Genomic DNA, 25,761 nt, shown 5'->3' on the forward strand with positions numbered 1-25,761 from the left:
TGTGCAATGTTGTGACTTTATAATGCATCAAGGAAGTAATATAAAAACTCATTATCCATTACCTCATTATCAAATCATGCTGATAACAGTGCTGTGCAAAAATGTAAAAATCTTTGGTTTCCATAGTCAAATAAGGTAGTTCACTTGAAAAAAAATAAGATGCAAGTAAAACTTATTGGATATCAGAAGGACACACAAAGCAGACACAAGCAAACCCATTTTCATATGGTTTATTTCCATTTTTCCAGTTGTTATGATGTTAACAGTTGAAGTTCAGTGCATTCTAATGAGGTGGTAATCTGCTAACCCTAATATAAAACAACTGCATCAGTTTGTGAAGTCTAATAAACCCAGCACCATGATCTTATGGTTCTTGTACAGTGTTTTGGACTTAAAATCAAATGCTAACCAGGTCATGCAAGATACCGCCCACTGTTGAGACTGGGGTTGAGAAACTTTTCCTCTCCATTTAAATCATTCTCTATTCTTTTTCTCAAAACAGCAAAACATGGACATTCCCAACATTTTTTGAAATAAAGAGTCTGAAATAAGATGGTTCATTGTTCAGCTTTGAGAGTTACTGCACATAAGCTGAAGAAAACAAAAAACAGTCTAGAGGAAACAAGGACACGCACTCATTGAATTGTATTCACGTACATACATACATACAATACATTCTCACAGATTCACACTTACAAACTATATAGACCCTTGTACACTCCTATTCTTCTAAATAAATAAATAAAACAAAAATCAAGTTTACAGTAATACTTGTAAAGTGTGAGCTGTATGGTGTCAGTGTGAGGTAGTTCAGACTCGACCTTCAAACGGCTCTTGTGTTTCATGCTTAAAAGATCATGTTGAGAAGCTTTTGCTTTTTGCAGTTAAAGTTACAGTAGGTTCAGGCTTCCCAGGCAAGTATGTAAGGGCTTAATATCATTGCCACATTTAAGAGCACTTAAAAAAATTATATAAAGCAATAGCAAAATATTTCGTTTTTTTTACCCTGTACACAGGTAAATAAATCCAATGGGATAAACCCCAGGTCAACAACATTCAGATTCCCACTTTTCACTCCACAACTTCCGGCCTATAACGTTCTCTCACGTTCACGTTCACATTCAAAAGCAAATGTAAAAGAAACCCACTTCCCTGATATATCTTAATCTTATCAAATAATGTATGGTGCTCCACAGTATTCAATGTCATGAGTTACAATTCCCATACGGAGAGTCATTTCTGTAGTCTCCTTTCATTTACAGCACATCACGTGCCAATTAAAGACCCTCCAACCTGACTGACGGGGAAACAAAAAAACAATAAGAGTAAAAATAATCTAGAGATAAATTACTTCCAAATTTGGTTCATTTCCCTGTTATACAAAAATAAGTAGCTTAATAACTCTAATGGAATATGCTAGAAATGAATCAGTGATGTTTTTGTTGGTGTTCCAAATAATAATAATAATAATAATAATAATAATAAATAAATAATTGGAAAACATTTGTTCTACCAGCTCAGATCATTTCTGACAAAAAAGTCACAAAAGCTGGAAAAATATTAGAGAAAAACTGCAAAATCTAATATTGATAGAATCCCAGCAACAGTCTTGGTCAGAATTATTGGCACCCTTGGTAAATATGATCAAAGAAAGCATCGTTGCATTGTTTATCCTTTTGAACTTACCATTCATTCATAAAAGTAAATCTAATGAATCTAGAGGGGTTACATTATGAAATAAGCATTGTTTTTTTCTAATATACATTGGCCACAATTACTGGTACCCCTAGAATTTCTTATAAGTAATATATATCTGATATATATTTCCCTTCATATTTACTATCAACAGGATGTGTTACAAATCTGCCAGGATGAGGACGTGTGTCCATATTGTCTTAAGCAGTGAGAGGATAGTTTGAGTGGCCAAAGTCTCTCCAAGGATCACAGCTGGAGAATTGCAGAAAAGGTCTTGGGGTCAACAAAAAAACAAACACAAGATGATTTGGTTCCAAAAACGATAAAAAATTACCCCATGGCCACTGTTAAATATACTGCTGCATCTTTAATGTTGTGAGCCTATTTTTTTTTTTGCTGGCGGTCCTGGACATCTTGTTCTGATACATGCTATCATGGATTCTAGATTTTTTTTTTTTATTCTAAACTTGACGACTTCTACTAGAAATCTTATAATGGGCCGTGGTTAGATCTTCTATCCGGACAATGAACATCCAAAATGAACACAAAAATTAGGTCACTGAGCACAAAATCAAGGTTCTGCCTTTTACGAGTGGTGTGAACTGGAGAGAAGAAGCACAAGCATGGAGCTGGGAATCTGAAGGATCCGGAGAGATTCAGTGTAGAGGAATGGTCTCAAGTCAGCTGTTCTCCAAACTCATCAGGCATTAGAAAATAAGACTCAGAGCTGTTATCTTGGCAAAAGGAGTTTGCAAAAAAGTATGACATAAAAGGGTGCCATTCATTTTGGCTAACTTCTTAATGAGAGAATTGAATTGTTTTACTTTAATCAGTGGTAAGAATTTTTGGTTTTTAATTTTCAAAATAAAAAGCTCAAAAGATTTATTTTCAGTTTTCTTCGTTCATATTTACCAAGGGTGCCAATAATTCTGACCAGGACGGTATTTAAGTGCAATGCTTGTTTGTATAAGCAGATTTTGAAGGGATAAAAGTGAATTTAAATAATTAAAAAATAAAAAGGTGCTGACATCTTAGGTAACTAGGACTAGAACAAGAACTAGAACACCAGAGACAGACGCACAAGCACGTCACATATCACAGTCTACCAGGAAATTAACCAGCAGCAAAAGTATTCATGAAAAACAGAAAGGCCTGATAAAATAAATTAATGTACATATAAAAATATTTTTTGATGTTGTGAGTTATTATATCTAAATGAAACTGTACAAAATGTAAATAAAATGAGCTGTGCACAAAGATGGAAAACATGACCCAGAAAAAGCCACCTCTGGCAAGTTGTCAAAATGTACTTAAATAACTATGCTGATATCAATTTGTGCAACATCGTTATGTCCATTTTAAAATACTAATATTGAAAATCTATAGATTTTCATATCCCAGGTGACCAAGAAAATTATACATTGACCAGGGAAAAAGAAAAAAAAGACTCAAAATAAAATAATTCGAGAAAATATATTCACAATTCAATCTTTACAGATTACCTTCCAAAATCACTCTACGACAACATGACAAAATACTCTAAATGTAGCTTATAAAAGAAGAGTTTTGATAAGGAGTTCGCTATCATTGGCTAAGCCTGGTTAGGGCTGTCGCTAAAAAGATAAAATTGTATAGTCATTTACAGCATCTAGAGCAGAACTCAAAAAAAGCCATACCCGACCCGAAATAACGTATTAGACTGGCCTAAATCTGATACCATGCCACACACAGAGAAACTCCAGGGGAAGGTGATAGTCATCTGCAGCAGCTCAGGGGTCCCGCAGAGGCCTCCAGGCTGCTGTCCGTGTCCGAGGCCACGGTGGGCTCTGTGGACATGGAGGAGACGTCATTAATAGAGGAGGAGGAGGAGGGCTGGGGTGAGCCGTTGATCACTGCTGCACCTGTGCTATGTGAAACACAACAGTCAGTTAGATTACCTGCACATGACATGTGATTAAATGCAGATGGTGGCAGATGCAGGGCTCAACAATAAGGACTGCCTGATGGCCCGAGGCCAGCGTGAAAGATGCTTGATGGAATTGTCATAATTTGCATGTGTTTTGCCAAATTACTCATGCAAGTGATTGTCTGCTAGGCGAAAAGTTGGAATTGAGAATTTTAAAATTTTACTGGTATCTAACATTTTTATCTTAGGGGCCAATAAAACAATAAAAATGTTAGGTAACACGTTATTTTACAGTGTATTTGTTACACATTAGATATAGTTATAATAATATTACTCCATACTTAAATAAATAATTACACTGTAACAAAGACACCTTAAAAAATAAGGTAAACCCTAATTTTATTTTATTTATATAATTTGTGGTGGGGCCAGTGAAATTGTTGGAAGAGAAAGTAAAAATGTAACCGACTGGCCAGTAGAATGAATCCTTAGAACTGAGCTCTGAAAAACTAAATCAACATAAGCAAACTGATCATTTAGAGAAACGCATCTAACTAACCTAGAGGGGAGGGCTGACCTCGAATGACACCATTCTTCACCCGTTCTTCCCAATCCAGCACTTCTTTATAGATCAGCTCTGATGAAGAAAAACAAAGAGAACAATTAGAAAGAATAGATAAAAGAGTGAGGCTGCTCTTTTTGAAGTACTAAGTATCCAGCTCCAGTGAAGCAATTTTAGGGAATTAAACTTGATATATTTATCAGGCATAAAAACCTTAATGATTTAATTTGGGTTCAATTCAATGAAACATATACATTAATACAAGAAGAAAATAAATCTAAATAATCAACTTGAAAACATAGTGGTGAACAGTGGCATAAGGGGCAATGTCATACACCCGGTGCCAGGTGTTGCAAGTGTTTTTGCTAGTTTCAGCCTGGTGCAGTTATCATTTTCATGTCCAGTGCCACGTTGTTTAAATAGCAAATGCACTCGTGGTCTTGTTCGCCCATGGGCATGCTGGTCTGAAAACGAGGTGTGTTCAGGCAGAAAACAACTGACCCATTGACCAACAAAAACCTAAAGTCTTATAAACTCAATAATGCAGTATTGATGTCTTTCCTGGTTCAGTTGAAACACGCCCCATAATCACAGCCCAATAGAGCAGTATCAGACTCATATTCTGACTAGAATTGAGTATGACCACATCAGGCTTCTAAATGACATACTTTCAAGGGAAAAAAGCAGGGATTGAAATAAAAGCAAATTGTTTGTTTGACTGATTAAATCGCTCATTGTATCATACAACGACTGATGAATCGTACAACCCTCAAAATTAACTGACTTCCTAAAACGTGTCACACTTTTAGGAACTTGTGAGGGATTTTTGTATTGTCACACTACATATCTACTACATATCTACATAGCTTCTCTTACTTTGAAAATTTGGAATAGCTATGCTGCCTTGAAAAAAATCATAGAATCTGGCAAGGTTTACATACAACAGCACATGCTCCTCTCCACGAGTTGAAAGAAATATAAATCTTTCTAATTTAAGCAACTGCCGTCAGACATTTAAACACGCTGAGGAGCTTATTAACACTATTCAATCAGGTGACCGTGCAGACAAGATTTCTACCGCGTGTGCAGCGGGCAAAAGATGTTTGTTGTCAACCTCTGGCACTTTCCTTTGCATCGGATTTCACTCAGTGAACTTTAAAGTTAGAAAAACAAACCACCTTTCCACTCTTCCACTGTGTGTTCCCTCTCATCGAGCTGTTTGTCTGTGATCAGAGGAGGTGGCTGAAAAGAGAAAAAGAAGCATACATAATTATTCTGGAGTGAAAAACAAATCAATGTGCTAAATGTGTGCTAATCAGAGATTTAAAAAAAAAAAAACAGAGGCACAAACTCCATGATTCTGTTGTGAGAACTATTAGATAAAATACTTATTTAAAAAATAAATTAATACTTTTATTCTGTAAGAACATACTAAATTGATAAAAAGTGAAAGTAAAGAAATGTATAATGTTACAAAAGGTCCCCCTTTTACGGTCTAAACAGCCCTAACCCATCAAGGCATAGACTTCACTAGACCCCTGAAGGTGTGCTCTGGAATCTGGCACAAATATGTTAGCAGTAGATCCTTTAAGTCCTTTAAGTTGTAAAGTGGGTCACAACTTAAAGAACTTAAGATTGGACTGGATAGGACTTGTTTGTTCAGCACATCCCACAGATGCTCAATTGGATTGAGATCTGTGGTATTTGGAGGCCTAGTCAACAATAACTTGTTGTGCCCCTCAAACCATTCCTGAACCATTTTTCTTTGTGGCAGGGTGTATTATTCTGCTGAAAGAGCCACAGCCACCAAGGAATAGCGTTTCCATGAAAGGGTGTAAATGGTCTACAACAATGCTTAGGTAGGTGGTACATGTCAAAGTAACATCCACATGGATGGGAGCACCCGATGTTTCCCAGCAGAACATTGCGCAAAGCACCACACTGCCTCTGTCGGCTTGCCTTCTTCCCATTGCCTTCTTCCTGGTGTAAGTGATGCACCCGGCCATCCACGTGACGTAAAAGAAAACATGATTCATCAGACCAGCCCACCTTCTACCATTGCTCCGTGCTCCAGTTCTGATGCTCACATACACACTGTTGGTGCTTTCAGCGGTGGACAGGGGTCAGCATGGGCAGCCTGACTGGTCTGTGGCTATGCAGCCCCATCCGCAACAAACTGTGATGCACTGTGTATTCTGACACCTTTCTATCAGCACCAGCATTAACTTCTTGAGCATTTTGAGCTACAGTAGCTCATCTGTTTGATCGGACCACACAGGCAGGAGCTGCAGTTTTGAAGATGCTCTGACCCAGTCGTCTAGCAATCACAATCTGGCCTTTATCAAACTCCCTCAAAAAAATATCTACACTAATTATGTAGACTGTTCAAAAGTGCAAGGACTTGAGTGAGCTTGCACAATGAGCTTGCATGTGTACTCAACAGCAATGGTTTGGTACTTGGTGTGTGTGAATGCGCATGAGCTCACCGCTTCCACTTCAGCTGGGTCGTACCACACATTAATGTAGGGGTGCTGAAGAGCTTCATCCACAGAGATACGTTTAGATGCATCTATCACCAGCATTTTAGACAGCAGGTCTCGCGCCTGGCTCGCTGCATGGAAAAAATGCATGCAGAGTTAAAGAGTTAATGGTGTTTCTGAGGTTCTCAAGTGGCTTGACATGTCACCTCAAACACACAGCAAATTATTCAGGCCACTTCACAGTGAATGCACCGGAAATTATTAGAATTGCAAAATAGGTTGTTTTCGTTCCACAAATGTGTCAGTTGAGTGACGGATGAAATATTTAATTTCCAGAGCATTTACATACTACACAGACAAAACATTTTTTTACATTCCCATTTTCAAAGTGGCAATTGCACAGCTGCCCAATTAAGTACAAAATTGCTACAAAAAAGGTCACCCATTTAAATCTTCAGGCAGATGTACCTTTCAGTTTGTTGTGTTCTGAATCAGCAGGGAACAGGACGTCGGGAAACAGCTTCTCAAAACTGTATCCTGTGTACCGTGGCCGGTTCTCCACATAGGTCCGCACAGACTGGTTGAGTTTCATCAGGAACTCCTGGGACGGTGTTCCCAGCTGCTCTATAACTTTGTTCCACTGATCAATATCTTCAGGCATTTGAAGGTTAAGAAAAGTATAAGTAGGCCTACAATATCTAAAATGATCTGGTTTTCAACAAATATTTTACTTTGCACCAATTCATTTCGAAGGCATATGCTAAATCTATTTAATTCTAAAAGCCATAGTGTACCATGGAGAAACAATGTATTGTGTGTAACAGAAAGATGGGATGGCCATGGAATGGATGACACACGATAGACATGTAAGGATACGATCTGAACCTGGAAACAACACACTACCTCTGACCATTTCAGCCATGATACAGCCAACAGACCACACATCCACTGAAAAATGAAATGAAAGTGAAATTAGCATGCAACAGAGCCAAAAAAGGAGTCAAAAATGACAAAAAAAGACCAAATGGAGATGAAATGTTGGCAAGAAAAGAGATGTGCGTCATGCAGTAACTATCATGTCTAGCAGGGAAAGTCAGTGAGGATGGAGCACAGACGTAACAGAGTGATCGTCGCAAAACTAAAAATAAATCGGAAACAAGCTTTATAAAGCATCACGGGCCTAGCCATTTACACTCATGTTGTGACTCACAATGGTGACTCATCAGCTGATTATGATGGAGGAAAAAATACCATTGACCAATACTACAGACTTAGATTTAACATGACCATACACAGCTATACAACAGAAAATTATTTATTTTCACAGAATACGTCAAAATCCTGATGTTGGCTTTTTTGGGATGACACTATAACGTGTTAGAAACACCATCAAGATTAACTGTAAGAGTCTGTGAGATTTTTTTTGGAAGAGGTCTTTTATGCTTATCAAGGATCCCATTTATTTGATAAAAAATACAGTAAAATCAAAACTGAAAAACATTAGTGCCAATGTTGAAAACGGTTGCGTTGCTTCATATGTTTGTGGAAAATGTGATTAATTTTTTCAGGATAGTAAATAAAATAAAAAATGTATTACATTTTTTTGTAAAATTATAAATGTCTTAAATGTCACTTTTGATCAATTTAATGAATCTTTTTCTATATAGAAGTATGTGTTTCTTTAAAAAAAAAAAGAAAAAAAAAAGGAAAAGCTTACCAACCCCAAGCTTGTGAACAGAAGTGAACACAAGAGAGTGCAAAACCTTCAAATCTAATACGTTCATAAATGCAACTGACTCGGTGTTCAGGGGTAATTTATAATAAAGAAACTAAAACAATGCCAGACCTTTATCCCAAGACCAGAGAACAGAACACAACCTTATGCCTATATGAATGTCAAACTGACTAGTATTAATTTACTAATTCGTTTAGTGCCACATTGAAATAATAAAAAAGAATTAAATCTCATAATGTTATGATTTTCTTTTCTTTTATTCTTGGCTAATTTATTATGACACTAAAACACATACCATTGAGAGATGACCAGTAAATGAAAACGCATGTGCTAATCTAAAAATCTAAACTGACCCTTCAACATAGTAGTGTTCACTGTTCACAAAAGGTAAAGCCAAAATTAGCCAGAAAGTCAACTGAATCCGCCAAGACAGCCATTCTTTCGTAGAAATAAATATTTGCGTGACATTCAAATGTGAAAAAAAAGACCTATAACAAAACAACCAATGTTTGATGACCAGAGCATGCATAATAAAACACACATAATAGACGAACCTTCTTACACATTTATGCCAAATTAGCGAGGGACTATATGATATATCTAGCTCAATATGCCGCATGACTCTTCTTTGTGATAATAATAGTTTCTGAAAATGACAAAAGACAATCGGAGCGTCATTGATGATTTTTGTTGTAATTTTGCGGCTCAAGGATACAGTCCCTCCCAGGAAAAAGGATTTTGTGACGGACCATTTCTGCCAAAATGCAGCCCACAGACCAAATGTCCACTAAGCGCGTGCAGCAAAGGGAAAGAGAGAAAACGGTTAAGCAGGAAGTCAGGGGGTGTTAGTATTTTTGTACTGTTGCATAAGAGCTTGTTTTATTCATTACAGTTTGGTTAAGAAATTAATGAAGCACACCAAGCCATTGTCTACTCATCACACATTAAAGAAACTTCACATTTTATCAAAGATGGAACAAAAAAAGAATGAATTCCCAACAAATTGTAGGCCCTGTAACATGTTTTGGTGCTGAAACCACAAAGCTATTAGTGCAAGGAAAGCATCAGAGAGGCCTATAAAAGCGTGAATTGAAACCTGCAACATGAGGATGATATTGGCAGTTAAGCATGCATAGGATGTGCCAACTAGGCATTCTGTAGCTTGTCAGCAGCACTGACCATTGGCTTGATATCCCATTCCCAGGATGACTTCAGGGGCTCTGTAGTAACGTGTCACCACATATGGTGTCATCAGCAGACCCGTAGCTGCTGTCCTGGCCAGACCGAAATCCAGGATCTTCAGGGTACAGTCTGACTTTACCACGATGTTACTGGGTTTTAGATCCTAAAGAATAACAGGACAGAATATTAGTCGATGGTGCAGTTTTGTGCACTCATTTATAGCATGTTTTATTATACATTAAAATAATTTTGGGGTACAAAAGTCTGAGACGACAGAAAAACAACATCTAAGTAGAAAAAAGGCGATTTTGAGAAAAGAAAATATAAAGAAAGTTGTGACACGCTACCATTCAATGGTTTGGGATTGGTAAGATTTTTTTGAAAGAAATCTCAATGCTGCAAAAAAAAAAAAGAAAAGAAAAAAGGAAAAGAAGGTAAAAACCAATATTGTAAAATATTATGACAATTTAGAAAACTGTTTTCTATTTTAAAACGTAATTTATTCCTGTGATGGCAAAACTGTAGTTGAAGCATCATTACTCCAGTCTTCAGTGTCACACGATCCTTCAGAAATCAATCCAATATGATTTGGTACTCAAGTAACATTAATTATTATTATTATCCATGTTGAAAACAGCTGTTCTGCTTAATATTTTTGTGGAAATTCTGAATCTTTCAGGATTCTTTGTTTAATAGAAAGTTCAGACGTACCCTTTATTTGAAATAGTCAATATTTTTTCATTCTATTTACATTCAAAATGTTATGCTGATAATATACTGTAATATACAAAAACAGAAGCACACTTTTAGACCAGTGACAGCAGCATTTAACATTCAAGTAACATTAAAAGGTAAATGTAAACAAAAATGTGTCACTTTTTCCCAAAATCTAAGAATTGTAAATATAAGTGGCCATAAGTGGTTATAAACTATGTGCGCTTTGGAAAGGGTTGTATATGTCAGCTACACTACAGTATTGACTATTTTATGTTTTACTTATGGTCCTGTCTAACTGAAAATTTACCTGCAATACAGATATATTTCCAGGGGCGAAAGTGAATTAAAACTAATGTTCTGTACTTCAGTTTCAACAAACAAATCTTTCCACATTATTAACCTTGAAAAATATTTTCCTTCAATGTCCCTGCCTTTTCTCATCACCTATCAATGATCTCTTAGAGTGAAACCATTTTTATTCGGTTAATGCCTGATTATCAATGGTTGCAAAGGAAATTTGCATATTTAATGCTTAAAGGTCACTGTTTATAAGACATGACCTTGTGCAGTGAGACAAAATGTATTGTATTACATCCATAGTAGCATAAAGATCTCTGGCCATATATGTGCAAAAGCGGTACTGTATAAGACAGAGGTAAAGTCAAGGTGAAACGGGACTACAGGACAGCGATGTTTACTGAGGATCACTTGATCGCTTCCCTCCTGTCGCCTCTCAACACGTCCCTGCCTCAACAGCGCAATGCAGTCCACAGCAGCAGCTGCAGTCAGGCAGGCAGGCAGAGGTCTGGCTTTTTGTAATCAGCCCGGGGATGAAACCCCTCCCCCTCCCTCACCTTAACTGATTATTAAGCTTTTTGCCGTCAGTGCAACCTTGGCTGCGTACGGCAGTCTTTTTGTTTAGGCGGACAGGCTTTAGGCTAAAGAGCACCGACCCTGTGGATGATCCCTGCGGAGTGGAGGTGTTTTATTCCACACAGCGTCTGGTACAGCAGATAGGACAGCCGCTCGTGGTCCAGCTCCATCTGAATGACTTGGCAGAGGTTGGCGTCCATCAGCTCCATTACTAGGTAACTGCCGGTGGGGAAGGGGCGGGAAGGGGAGGGACAAAAAAAGAGGGTGTGATGGGGGGGTAAGAGAGAGCAGAGAAGAAGGGGAGGGGTGTGTGTGGATGTGAGAGAGCATTAGCGGGGTATCAGCTGGGGTCTGGCGTTTTTAACTGTATAAATACACAACATATACTCACACATCTTGGAATTCTTCTAATGTTTTTTGGGGTGTAAAAACATTTAAGAGCCCTATTATCTGGGAATGAAAAAGACAAGCATATCTATTAGAGCGCTTATGCCCTGCTGGGTGCTGGCTAAATGTTTTCCTTTGCATGCAACATGCACCTTTTTGGGGGGTCATGATGATGACTTACATTTTTATGGTTGACACACTTCATGAGCACAAGCTCTCTGTACGCGCGTTTGGCATGAGTCTGATTCTGAAAAGGCCGGCTGAGTTTCTTTATAGCCACGTTTCGCTCAAGGTTGTGGTCATACGCTGAGCTAAAAGAGAAAAGGATGCATGAAACAGATGAAAAGATGTGGCGAATGTATAACGTCCTTGATTTGAGGTGGAATACGAGCTCTAGAACGTACCAGACTATTCCCTGAGCACCCGAGCCAATGGGTCTTAAATTCTGATAGCGCTTCAACACTGTGAATGTCGAATCACCCACATCTACGCTGTAGAATTCTTTTTCTCGCTTATTTTTGTTCATGGTGAAGTCGATGTCCTAGCATCCGAACGAGGCAGACTTTTACAAACCTAGACCACAAAAACAAAACAGAACGCACTATATTGCAATTGTAGTGACATCCCTAGCATCGTAACATCATTTTCCTGCAGTATCTGTTTTCCTGGCATAGCAGAAAAAATTTAAAGAACAGCACAGAGTGGTCTCGAGCCTCTTTTTGGCTCTGGGCTTTATCTCTGTGCCATCAAAATGAAAATAACTAGAGCATACAGCTGTTAGAAATATACACGCACACATAAAAAGGGGACTCGCACACCACCAAAGAGTAGGGCAGTCTCCTAATAGCTCTTAACCCGAGTTAAAACAGCAGGACTTACAGCATGACCCAGATCCACAGAAAAACGCTTCCACATTCTATTGTTATCTCCGCAAATGGAATAATATTAGGGATATTTTTTTTGTCTGACATGTCACAGCACATTAAAAGTAAGTTCACTGTAATGAGAGGAAGTAGCACTGAATACGTCTGAACAAAAAAAAAAGCATGAAAAATGCATTTGGATCTCTTCCCAAAAGGAAACCCCTAGATGAAGAGTCCGTGGTTGTAACCATTTTTTATATACATACAGGAATTACAAGCCCTTGTTTAATTGTAAATTAAAAACAATAACTTAAATGCTTTTGATAGAATATTAATGAACGCTTACATTGTAGAATCAGTCATACACCCAAACAAACCAGTTATTCAATTAACACAATTTTTAATCAGACCACAATAAAGGCTAAAACTTCCAGCAGGCTAATAACTCTCACAACTAACTTACTTAAGTTACACAACATTCATAAAGAGAACAATTTCAAACCACAAGTATTGTTATGCACCACAATATAAATTATTGATAGAAATAGAAAACTGCCTATCAATTTGAATTATTGCAGCATTAATGCGACATCAAGTGAATTATTAGTGAATATCAAGTGAAATATTCAGGACAGCCTTCCTGGTAAAAAAGTAAAAACTTGTATATCAAGATAACTATACATTTCTACAATATTATGACCTATTCTCGTTAAGATTAGATTCTCATTGAAAAATGTGTTCATGCCACCAAACTTCAGGAGTCATTGTTTGTTTTTGTTTCAATATTAATAATGACAATTAAAACACACAGATTTAATGGGCAATTATGTCAAGCAAGAATGAATCCGTCTGTTGCCAATTCATTTATATTTGACATTTAAACGAATATAATTCAGGATACATATATGACTTTCATATGACTGTCATGACAGTAACAGTCCTGTAAGATATGTATAAAATAAATCATTATAGTTTGTTTTGTTTTTTTGACGTGGACAGCGATCAGTATACGTGTTGAAGTTAAACCATGTGTAATTCAAGCTGCATTCATATGTTCATACGCTATTGATTAAATTATATCCAGAAGAATATACACACAGACAGAAGGTTTAGTTACAGTGGGTGGCTGGCAAAGCGAAGCTTGACAAATAGCATTGTAAGCGATCTCACGTAACCCACGGATCCGGGCTCATTTATTAGTCGCTACGTTTAAAAGCCTCATCATTCAAAAACAGACACTGTCGTATTAATGTTTCAAATGAAAGAAAATGAGCTTTGATGTGTGCAGACACCCTCCCCCACTGCGAAACAATACCACGTATTAAAACCACCTTAAAACGCTCACTTACCTGCTACGATTGAAATATAAACACTCCCTTTATCCTAAATGTCACTTAAATACTCGAGCTCTTCAGAAATTATGTGGTGAAGTCTCTATCGATTATTAATAGCGCTTATTCTGCTGCTGGTTTCGATACCTCACCGAATTGAAAGCGCTTTCTTCCACTGGCAGCAGGCCTCGCGTGCACTGCGGACGACATGCGCTCTACGTCACCAAACCCCCACGCGCTTCCGTGCCATCACGCCGGTCTATTCATAGATAGGTACAGCTTTCTTTCTTTCTTTCTTTCTTTCTTTCTTTCTTTCTTTCTTTCTTTCTTTCTTTCTAGATCTATCTATCTATTTATCTATCTATCCATCCATCCATCCATCCATCCATCCATCCATCCATCCATCCATCCATCCATCCATCCATCCATCCATCCATCTATCTATCTATCTATCTATCTATCTATCTATCTATCTATCTATCTATCTATCTATCTATCTATCTATCTATCTATCTATCTCCTTCCATCCATATCAGGGCTATCTATCTATCTATCTATCTATCTATCTATCTATCTATCTATCCATCCATCCATCCATCCATCCATCCATCCATCCATCTATCTATCTATCTATCTATCTATCTATCTATCTATCTATCTATCTATCTATCTATCTATCTATCTATCTCCTTCCATCCATATCAGGGCTATCTATCTATCTATCTATCTATCTATCTATCCATCCATCCATCCATCCATCCATCCATCCATCCATCCATCCATCCATCCATCCATCCATCCCAGATAGCAAAATTGCTCTGGCCCAGATCCGGCCCACACTTTACACTTTCATCTGGCCCACTACCCGCGTGGAATGATGGCACTTGGGCGGTCCGCTCCCGTTTGCCAGATTTAGGCCGCAATCAAGCCATAGCAACGCCGCATGTCAGCCATGAACAAAACGCATGAAGCAGAACTGGCCCACATCTGGCCCAGATAGCAAAATTGCTCTGGCCCAGATCCGGCCCACACTTTACACTTTCATCTGGCCCACTACCCGCGTGGAATGATGGCACTTGGGCGGTCCGCTCCCGTTTGCCAGATTTAGGCCGCAATCAAGCCATAGCAACGCCGCATGTCAGCCATGAACAAAACGCATGAAGCAGAACTGGCCCACATCTGGCCCAGATAGCAAAATTGCTCTGGCCCAGATCCGGCCCACACTTTACACTTTCATCTGGCCCACTACCCGCGTGGAATGATGGCACTTGGGCGGTCCGCTCCCGTTTGCCAGATTTAGGCCGCAATCAAGCCATAGCAACGCCGCATGTCAGCCATGAACAAAACGCATGAAGCAGAACTGGCCCACATCTGGCCCGATAGCAAAATTGCTCTGGCCCAGATCCGGCCCACACTTTACACTTTCATCTGGCCCACTACCCGCGTGGAATGATGGCACTTGGGCGGTCCGCTCCCGTTTGTCAGATTTAGGCCGCAATCAAGCCATAGCAACGCCGCATGTCAGCCATGAACAAAACGCATGAAGCAGAACTGGCCCACATCTGGCCCAATAGCAAAATTGCTCTGGCCCAGATCCGGCCCACACTTTACACTTTCATCTGGCCCACTACCCGCGTGGAATGATGGCACTTGGGCGGTCCGCTCCCGTTTGTCAGATTTAGGCCGCAATCAAGCCATAGCAACGCCGCATGTCAGCCATGAACAAAACGCATGAAGCAGAACTGGCCCACATCTGGCCCAGATAGCAAAATTGCTCTGGCCCAGATCCGGCCCGCACTTTACACTTTCATCTGGCCCACTACCCGCGTGGAATGATGGCACTTGGGCGGTCCGCTCCCGTTTGTCAGATTTAGGCCACAATCAAGCCATAACAACGCCGAATGTCAGCCATGAACAAAACGCATGAAGCAGAACTGGCCCACATCTGGCCCAGATAGCAAAATTGCTCTGGCCCAGATCCGGCCCACACTTTACACTTTCATCTGGCCCACTACCCGCGTGGAATGATGGCACTTGGGCGGTCCGCTCCCATTTGCCAGATTTAGGCCGCAATCAAGCCATAGCAATGCCGCATGTCAGCCATGAACAAAACGCATGAAGCAGAACTGGCCCACATCTGGCCCAGATAGCAAAATTGCTCTGGCCCAGATCCGGCCCATACTTGACACTTTCATCTGGCCCACTACCCGCGTGGAATGATGGCACTTGGGCGGTCCACTCCCGTTTGTCAGATTTAGGCCACAATTAAGCCATAGCAACGCCGCATGTCAGCCATGAACAAAACGCATGAAGCAGAACTGGCCCACATCTGGCCCAGATAGCAAAATTGCTCTGGCCCAGATCCGGCCCACACTTGACACTTTCATCTGGCCCACTACCCGCGTGGAATGATGGCACTTGGGCGGTCCACTCCCGTTTGTCAGATTTAGGCCACAATCAAGCCATAGCAACGCCGCATGTCAGCCATGAACAAAACGCATGAAGCAGAACTGGCCCACAGTTCATTTGAATTCTGGCCCAGATCCGGCCCAGATTTAATACCTTGCTTTGGCCCACATACCACGTGGAATGATGGCACTTGGGTGGTCCACTCCTGTTTGCCAGATCTAGGCCACAATCAAGCCATAGCAACGCCACATGTCAGCCATGAACAAAACGCATGAAGCAGAAATGGCCCACATCTGGGCAACAGTTTATTTTAATTCTGGCCCAGATCCGGCCCAGATGTAATACCTTGCTTTGGCCCACATACTGTGTGAAATGATGGCACTTGGGCGGTCCGCTCCTGTTTTCCAGATTTGGGCCACAATCAAGCCATAGCAATGCCACATGTCAGCTATAAACTAAACGCATGAAGCAGAAATGGCCCACATCTGGGCAACAGTTTATTTGAATTCTGGCCCAGATCCGGCCCAGATGTAATATCTTGCTTTGGCCCACATACTGTGTGAAATGATGGCCCAGATCCGGCCCAGATGTAATACCTTGCTCTGGCCCACATACCACATGGAATAATAGCACTTGGGCGGTCCGCTCTTGTTTGCCAGATTTGGGCCACAATCAAGCCATAGCAATGCCACATGTCAACCATGAACAAAACACATGAAGCAGAAATGGCCCACATCTGGCTAACAGTTAAATTTAATTCTGGCCCAGGTCTGGCCCATATCTAATACCTTGCTCTGGCCCACATACCGTGTGAAATGATGGCACTTGAGTGGTCCACTTTTGTTTCCCAGATTTGGGCCACAATCAAGCAATAGCAATGCCACATGTCAGCCATGAACAAAACACATGAAGCAGAAATGGCCCACATATGGCTCACAGTTAAATTTAATTCTGGCCCAGGTCAGGCCCAGATCTAATACCTTGCTTTGGCCGATATAAACCAGAACTGACCCTAATGTGGGCCACAGTTGGTCTTTTACACAATCCTCATGTGGCCCACATGCTGTTTGCCAAATGTGGTCCACAATCAGGCCATTGCACAATTCAAGTTACCTTTCTTTGTTAATGCTTTATAAAGTTTCAAAGCAGATTTACAGGAATAAACATGAAAATAATTATTTAATTATTCAAACAGAGTTAAATTCTGCAGTAAAGCAGCCCTAAAAAGAAAATAGTGTCACAGCTGAAGTCAGGTCAGTGTTGATTCAGTTCTGTTCAATAACTGTGTAAGGTTCATCAATTATGAAATCAGTTCAATTTGCTATAAAGCAGCTTTGCAGAAAACATGATCCAGCGCAGTTCAGTTCTCCTCCAATAGCATCAGTGCAATTAAATCAATATTATTAGACATTAGACATACCATAGACATTTTGTAATTCTTGCTGCCAATGATACAAAAAATTGTGCTTAGAAACAGTCTCTCTGACAGCATGCACATGTCGTCAAATGAGGTGTCTTTCACTGCTTACTGCACTTTAGCAGTTTAAAATCCCTTGTTTTTTAACCATAATGCTTAAAAATGCAGGCAGATGATAAGATTTCATTACCACACAAGCAGAACAGCAACGTAACTACGAAAGAGATGATGGTCCAAAATCAGTAGCAGTTGATACATATCTACCAGTTAATCATATCTACCAGTACACCCCTATTGTAGAATATTAAGCGTCCCAAACTAAGCAAGCCTAAGGCGACAGTGGCAAGGAACCCAAAATCCAACAGGTGACAGAAATGGAGAAGAAAAAACCCTTGGTAGAAACCAGGCTGAGTTGGGGGACCAGTTGTCTCTGGCCAACGAACATGGTGTGAATATGATTCAGGCTGCATTACAAGTCAGACTAGGGATTGCAATAATTCAGAATATTTCATCTAGATCCACCAGCTTGAAGATCAGGATACAACATGCCGACATGGAGTTGAAGCTGGCCTTAGGGGTCTGTGCAGAGGACAGAGGATCTGTGTTGATGGCTGTTAGCAAGTTCCTCACAGGGGATCCGTCTCTAGGAGTTGTCTAGTTGACATGTTATCTGTTGACATTTAGGGCTGCGTTGATGTCTAGGTGCAGGTCCACCATCTGATCTGGATTTGGAGCAGATCCAGCTGACAATGGTAACCTCGGGATAAGAATGAAAGATTGTTAGGAAAGAATACACCAAATAAAACCATTACTGTACCTTATTGCTGCCATATTTATATAAAAATGTGTATGTCACTTTTATGTATATAGATTATAACATCCTAAACACTAAAATTAGGGTTTTTTTGACATGATTTATTATTTTGTGCAAAAAATACTGTAAATTTGGCTTCCCAAACGTTGATTTTAATCGTGTCTGGATTTACTTTCAGTGCAGAAACAACTGCTGATCCTTGTATCATTTGGTTAATTTCTACAATTCAGAAAGATCAAACAGATCTTAATATTAATCTGCACCAGCGACAATCAGGTCAGTTTTGGGAAAGATCTTGGGACATGTGGTCTTCACCTCACAGCCGGTAAGAAAAAAATCGGGATAGGACTCAGAAATCATGTTCATGGAAGTGATTATTAACGTTTAGGGGTGTAACGATACACTCGTGTCACGATTAAATATGTATCTCGATACTGAACTCCCGACACGATATGTATCCCGATACGATATGTATCCCGATAAGCTGAAATAAAGTTTTTATTTTTATTTTGTACTTTTTTATTGTTATTATATTATTATTTGTGTATTATTATCAGGACCCACAAATATTCCCCCATTGCATTATTATTAATTATATTTAACATTATGTTTTGTCATTGTATGATTCTATGTAATGAGATTATTAATGTAATAGTGTCACTGAAACTCTGTAAATTAAAAAAACAAAAATCCCTCACGAATTACTCGCACTTTCAATGCAGGCAGCATTGCTCATGCTCGCTATGTCCTGCTGTTCCTGCTATTAATGCAGTATAAGAATAACCCATCTAAACTGCTTTGAATAATCATACTACTAAAACTAAATGTGATCTGGTGATTTAAATTATGTTTGCGCTTTCACTAAGGATTGCCGCTTTAAATGGTGTTTGCACTTTGACTTTGGAGGAGTGCCACTTTAAATAATGTTTGCGCTCTCACTTTGAAGGGGGTCATTCCAGCAGTGTATGCATTTCAGATGATCAATGCAATCAATCACAGTTCTAATCGCAAGAAAGTGTGTCAAAATGGCCGCTCTCAAACTGTAAATGTTTAGCTCATCCAAGAATTTTACCTCACTCTCATGTTGTTTTCGCACGTCACGCAATCATTTGAACGTCTGTGTTTACTACAGAATGTTCACTGTGTTAAAGCTACACTGTGTAACTTTTTTAGTTTATTCTTAGCTAAAAACACTTAGTTCTTTCAAAAATATGTGCTAATTAATGTATGTAATGTGATGTAATGCACTTCTTTCAAGTAATAAAGTATTCTCGTAAGTTTATAATATACCATTGAAAATACATACGGGTGAGGGGTTCGAATGCCGGTCGTCATGTTGCCCCTCCATCTTGAAAGTACATTAGCCAAAGAGGGACATACCCGTAAATTCAAGCTTCGCCTTTCGCGTTTTAACACTCGATGGCACTCATGGACGAGGTTGAACTGGATGCCATGTTAATCTTGGACTAAATTGGCCACTGTAGGAGTTAAAACAAAATCGGAATTGAGAGGAACAGAAACTAATAATCACTGGTTGGTCAAATACCTTTTCACCACTAGATGGGGGAAATTATCACACAGTGTAGCTTTAAATATTTTCACCACATAAAGCCATTGTGTCTATTCAGAAGACTTGAAGATTTCAGAAGATTTGGATTAGACCACTTGATTACTTTATTTTTTGCATCGTTTAAGTTTGAGAGTAATGGACTTTAAAATGGGTTTCATAAAGAATATCTTCATTTGTGTTTGGAAGTTAAACGAAAAACGACATTATGGTGAGAATTATGACAGAATTTACATTTGAGGTACATTTGTAAATTTGTGTCTGGGTAAATTGTACCTTATAAATAGGCTTACTACAGCAAGTTGAGCCTTGGATAAAACAACTATATTGCAAATCATATCGTTTCCATCAACGATACATATAGTCACATTTTATTAATGCGATATAACAATTTATCATTACATCCCTATTAACGTTGCTGCAGTGTGAAGCAGAGCAGTAGCGAGTGTTGTGGAGCTGAGCAAGGCTGCTGGAGTGATTGTTAATGAGATGAACAACACAAGCCTCACGAGCAGCGCGAAAAACTTTGATTATGCCATAGTCGCCGGCACTATTTCTGCTTTTCTGGTAATGAGTATGAGGTAACGCAGCTCTGTTTATCATATAACACATTTGAGTGAGTTTTAAATTATGTTATGACGTTACTCTGTGCGTTCACTCAGCGGCTGCTGTGACACTTGTTAACACTACAGTCGGAGTAAAGCGCATCAGCAGAATAAAACCAGAAACCGAGGGTTAAGAGATATGATGACATCGTTAGGCGACGCCCTCACACGTCCCGGTTCCTTGGTTAAAATAGCAATTTTCTCACGATTTACAAATAGTTGGAAACATTTGGGATATTGAAGGTTCTCAACTGAACAAAATATGTAGTATTGGCCTAGTGGTTTTGGGATATCTTACTGCAAATGTTACATAATGCTATTTTACAAATCTAGACGCACCCTAGCGGCAGCAAATCTAATTTGCCATGAGTTTAGTCTAGCAACTCTAAATACACTTCTGAGCTGTAAAAACCAAACTCTGGTCAGGCCAAACACATTGGCCCTCATTTATCAATCTTGCGTAGAAACTGGTGTATATGTTGGCGTAAGATTATGCTTACACTCCTCTCATCGCCTGATTTATGAAGCTGTGCGCACCTCTGCAATCCAGGTGTACGCAATACCTGCCCTTGATAAATGCGGCGGCTGAAAACGATCGTCATTAGAATAACACGCCCCTATATATTCAAGTCTCCGCCTCCCCCACGCCCTCATTTTACGCCATGGACAAACAGAAGACGGCAAAGAAGCGAAACTTCTCCGACGTGGAGATCGGGCGCGCTCAATCATCTCACTAGTCCACTAGTCAGGGCACTGATTAGAACATAAGTCAATGGGCTGACTCCCTGATCAGTGCCCTGACTACTGAACTAGTGAGATGATTGAGACGCGCCCATCGAGACCATCACCAGGGAAGTGGAAAAAACCGAAATTGTTTTATTTGGGAGTTTAAAGAGTGGAATTAAAGGCACCTACAAAAACAAAATATGGACACAAATAACGAGTACTGTTATAGTGTGGAGGTTGAGAAGCGCACTCCAGCAGTTTAAATAACTGTTTGGATGATAAATTACCATCACTGCATTATTTTACAACACATTTTGAAAAAATTAGCATTTAATTTCGTATCACGGCAGATGTATTGGGGTGTACAATAGTGATGATGATAAGTAAGATTCATTCACATTAATAATTACATGACGATTTGTAAGATTATTCTTATTATTATGATTATTATTCTTAATGACGCTTGTTATTCAGAAGAAGAGTGTCGTTTTTATTGATTTTATTATTAATTAAAAGAAGAAGGTCATTTTTATTATTTTGTCAGTCTGAATTATTTTAGTCCCAGTCCGTGCGCAGCTGCTGGCCCAGGCGCGGGCCTGAAACGTCAGATACAGCGCACAGGCTCGCGACTGGAGGAATACATATGCCTACAAATCAAACGCTTTGGTACAGTCACACAAATTAACCATTGACGTTCATGTTACACAAAAATAAACACTGAATGTTGTTGTTGTGGTTTTTAACAGTGGGTCATATAGCATATCTTGCCAGTGCGTTTTGTGGTGTTAGGAATTGCTTTTCTGCGCATTTTCACGCTAACTCAAACGTGCGTACACCACCTCCTGAGCTGGCGTAGGATTTGAGCGTGCCGTACGCCAACGTCCATATTGATAAATCTCAAAGTCACCTTGGGTTTGGGTGTACGCAAGGTGTACGCTGGAAATTTGGTGTACGCACTTTTGATAAATGAGGGCCATTGTGTGTAGAGCCAGTGGGCGGGGCTTAACATAATGACAGCAGAGAAGGTTCCGAGAAGGTTGGTTGTAGCGCTATCCTATCGCGTGCAGAGGTAGTTTGAAAGACAACCGTTTATCCCGCCCCTCGGACTGAGCCCTGTCAATGGTCAGTTCCCAGAGCTAACTTCCTGATGTGGCTCTGGCTTGTCAGGCTAACTTAATGCAGTTTTAAGTGAACATTTGGGGAGCAGTTGGGGAAATGATGTCTAACATTATATTAGATCTGTGAATTAGGTCTTTATATTTATGTTAATGAAACAATAAAAGAAAAAAGGTAATCACTCACTGTTCTTAACTGAACTACATTTGTAGCTTTAATAATGATCAATTCATTTGTAACAAACACACTAAAGACTAAACATTGATTTTTATTTTATTTGATTATTTGTTTTTCTTCCCTAAAAAGTTTAGATAAGTAAAACACTACAATATCTATACAGCTCTGGGAGAAAAAAAAATTAAGAGACCACTGCAATTTTTTTCTTAAATCAGCATCTCTACAAGTATGGAAGCCTACAAGTATATTCTGGCTTTACTGGCATAGGGATACAGTGAGCGTTGGGTTGCTTCCATCCTTAAAATTTTAAAGACGGCGGTTCATAAGAACAAGGTCAAGCAGCAGACATTGGGGACAACAAAGTTACAGACTGGCAGAGGGCGAAAATAACTCTACACTGACTGGAATGACCACCAACTCATTCGAATGCCACTCAACAACCATAGGATGACCTACAAAAAGAATGGCAAAAGGCAGCTGGGGTGAAGTTCACGGCGAGGACAGTTCGAAACAGGCTCCCAGTGGACAGGGCTGAAGTTGTGGAAAGCTAGAAAAAAGCCCTTCATCAATGAGAAGCAAAGAAGAGCCAGGCTGAGGTTTGCAAGAGACCATAAGGATTGGACTGTATAGGACTGGAGTATGGTCATCTTCTCTGATGAGTCCAATTTTCAGCTTTGTCCAACACATGGTCTTCTGATGGTTAGACGGAGGCCTGGAGAGGCCTACAAGCCACAGTGTCTCACACCCACTGTGAAACTTGGTGGAGGATCGGTGATGATCTGGGAGTGCTTCAGCAATGCTTGAATTGGGCAGACTTGTCTTTGTGAAGGACGCATGAATTAAACCACGTACAAGGTTGTCCTACAGTCTAAAAAATGCTGGGTTAATAACAACCCAAGTTGGGTTGAAAATGGACAAACCCACACATTGAGTTGTTTGAAAAGGTCCATTCACTGGGTTCAAACAACCCAATTTCTGGGTTTGTCCATTTTCAACCCAACTTGGGTTGTTATTAACCCAGCGTGTTTAGAGTGTAGAAGAAAACATGCTTCCTTCTGCTCTGACAATGTTCCCCAACTCTGAGGACTAGTTTTTTTGCAGTGGTCTCTTAATTTTTTTCAGAGCTGTGAATATATATAGAGCTGTGAAAATATATATATATTTTTTTCATATATATATATATATATATATATATATATATATATATATATATATATATATGTATATATATATTAGGGATGCCACAATACTCAATATAATATTGAACCGTTAGGTACGCATTCATGGTTCAATATGGGCTGGTGAATTGTGTTTTTTTTTTCGGTTTTGCATTTAATTATTTATTTCCATTTCCCCCCGTTTGAAATATTCCCATAGACAGTAAAAGAAATGGACAGAGCTATCCCATTGACTTCAACGGCGGAAAAATGAGGCCAATCAGAGGCACTCACTTCCTGATGGCTGAGCGAACTGCGCCGGCTCAGACGGAGCTTGAGGACGTAGATGTGACGTGAGCCTCCTGTCTGACAGCTGTAGGTCTTCTAGTAGTTGTGGAAAGTGAAAGCTGAATCACATTGTTTAAATATTTTCTCCCATTGCTTTTGGTTCTCTATGGGCTTCTCCCCATTCTTCTCCCTTGACTTTATCAGACTTTATGTCTCCACGTCCCCCCGACGGCCTCATAGACAGTAAAGATTTCCTGCGAGCGTCTCCTCAGGTCTATACGGTAATTTCTCAACTGTGCGACAGAGTCGCGTTGGTTATGACGCAATAGTTAGCCTATTTTTACAAAAACAGCTTCTGCGGGGCGATAGTGTGAGATACAAGGTAATGGAGCCTTTTATACATTGTCGAGTTTCTTTAGAAATAAACAATGGACAAATTGAGTCTTTAAACGCCTCTGATGTAAAGTTATTCACTGTCAAAGACGCAAAAATGAATGGGAGTCAATGGGATGCTAACAGCAGGTGATGGCTTGGTTAGCAATGGCCTGATCAAGTCAAGGGAGAAGAATGGGGAGAAGCCCATAGTGAGCCAAAAGCAACGGGAGAAAATATTTAAACACCCTATGGGTGGAACGCTTTCCGAGCGCTAGATTACCCGCTTGAATATTCCTCTTTATTTATTCTGCTCTTTTTTTAATGGTTTGCCTGAGTCTATGCGCTGATTTGAGCAAATATCCAATCATATGCACTAAAGTTAAGGGTGTTTACCCGCATTTACGTTTATACTCTACATTTATTCATTCAATTTCATACTTAAATGCTACTGTACATCTCTGAGCTGCCACTGTAAATCTTTATATATATTTATTTTATTTAATACAATACACTGGGAATGTGTATACATTTTTTTATGTAAAGTTTTAAGTTTAAGTAAGGGTTTTCAAGTCTTTTAAGTAAAATAAAGAAAGAGTATTGCAATAAAAACCATTTTCTCCTTTACTCTCCTTTATTACCTTTTTCTGTTCCTGTCACCTAAGAATAGAAGAGCAAAAAAAAAACCCGAACCGAACCGGAAAACCGTGGTTAAAAACCAAAGTAAGGTTATGTATTGAACCATGGACTAACTGTATTGTTGCATCCCTAAAATATATATATATTAGGGCCGGGACTTTAACGCGTTAATTAAGATTAATTAATTACGTGACTTTAACGCGTTAATTAATTACGCAAAAAAATTAAAAATTTAACCGCATTTATTTTTGCACCGCGGAACGTTTTTCAATGAATCAGTTTCGACGGACCGATTATACTGGAACACCAACTAGCGCTCCGGAGTCAAGACAACAACAAACCTTCGGTGCGTCTCAATCCGCTCCCTAGTTCAGTAGTCAGGGCACTGATCAGGGAGTCAGCCCATTGACTTATGTCTTGATCAGTGCCCTGACTAGTGAACTAGGGAGCGGATTGAGACGCAGGGCATGAGTGAACATGAACGAAGAAGCTGATGAGACCGCTTTGCTCGGCCCCGTGGATGGGAAATTTTGTTTTAAAAAACGAAAGAATGGAAGCGTCGTCAAGAGCAGGGTTGTGTGCAAGCTATACAACAAGGAATTTGCATATCACCGCAGTACATCGAGCCTCAAATATCACAAAAATGCTTTTGCTAAACTTAATGGCAAACATTGCGCTGGTCTGCTGGACTGAAATAAATAAACAATATTTTGTTGATTAAGCTTATGTATTCAGTCATTATT

The 25,761-nt window shown here is 39.5% G+C and overlaps 2 protein-coding genes and 1 long non-coding RNA gene across 7 annotated transcripts in view; 1 reads left to right on the forward strand and 2 right to left on the reverse strand.

Moving 5' to 3' along the window:
• Positions 1 to 214: 214 nt before the first annotated feature.
• On the reverse strand, positions 215 to 13,944 carry mapk8a (mitogen-activated protein kinase 8a). Of its 5 annotated transcripts, none has more exons than XM_067420658.1 (12): positions 13,750 to 13,944; positions 11,942 to 12,110; positions 11,719 to 11,848; positions 11,542 to 11,600; positions 11,231 to 11,369; positions 9,558 to 9,723; positions 7,520 to 7,591; positions 7,112 to 7,294; positions 6,650 to 6,774; positions 5,342 to 5,405; positions 4,161 to 4,238; positions 215 to 3,596 (listed from the first exon to the last, which is right to left on the reverse strand). In XM_067420658.1, the coding sequence occupies exons 2-12, from the start codon at positions 12,061 to 12,063 to the stop codon at positions 3,451 to 3,453; spliced, it is 1,284 nt and encodes a 427-aa protein (XP_067276759.1). In that variant the 5' UTR covers positions 12,064 to 12,110; positions 13,750 to 13,944; the 3' UTR covers positions 215 to 3,450. The 5 variants fall into 5 exon arrangements, with proteins under 5 accessions (XP_067276759.1, XP_067276760.1, XP_067276757.1 ...); XM_067420659.1 differs by lacking the exon at positions 7,520 to 7,591 and adding an exon at positions 9,094 to 9,165 and having other exon boundaries at positions 215 to 3,521; XM_067420656.1 differs by lacking the exon at positions 7,520 to 7,591 and adding an exon at positions 9,094 to 9,165 and having other exon boundaries at positions 13,750 to 13,943.
• The window catches only part of ptpn20 (protein tyrosine phosphatase non-receptor type 20), a 78,024-nt gene continuing 63,495 nt past the window's right edge, over positions 11,233 to 25,761 (forward strand). Inside the window, exon 1 of the mRNA XM_067420647.1 lies at positions 11,233 to 11,365. The gene's annotated coding sequence lies outside the window, so the exon portion shown is untranslated. The remainder of the gene's footprint in view (positions 11,366 to 25,761) is intronic.
• Positions 17,933 to 25,761, reverse strand: part of LOC137045283 (uncharacterized) — a 9,183-nt gene continuing 1,354 nt past the window's right edge. The window contains exon 3 of the long non-coding RNA XR_010898728.1: positions 17,933 to 18,314. This is a non-coding gene — a long non-coding RNA (uncharacterized lncRNA). The remainder of the gene's footprint in view (positions 18,315 to 25,761) is intronic.

The sequence above is a fragment of the Pseudorasbora parva genome, chromosome 17 (assembly GCF_024679245.1).
Source record: "Pseudorasbora parva isolate DD20220531a chromosome 17, ASM2467924v1, whole genome shotgun sequence".
NCBI classification, from domain to species: Eukaryota; Metazoa; Chordata; class Actinopteri; order Cypriniformes; family Gobionidae; genus Pseudorasbora; species Pseudorasbora parva.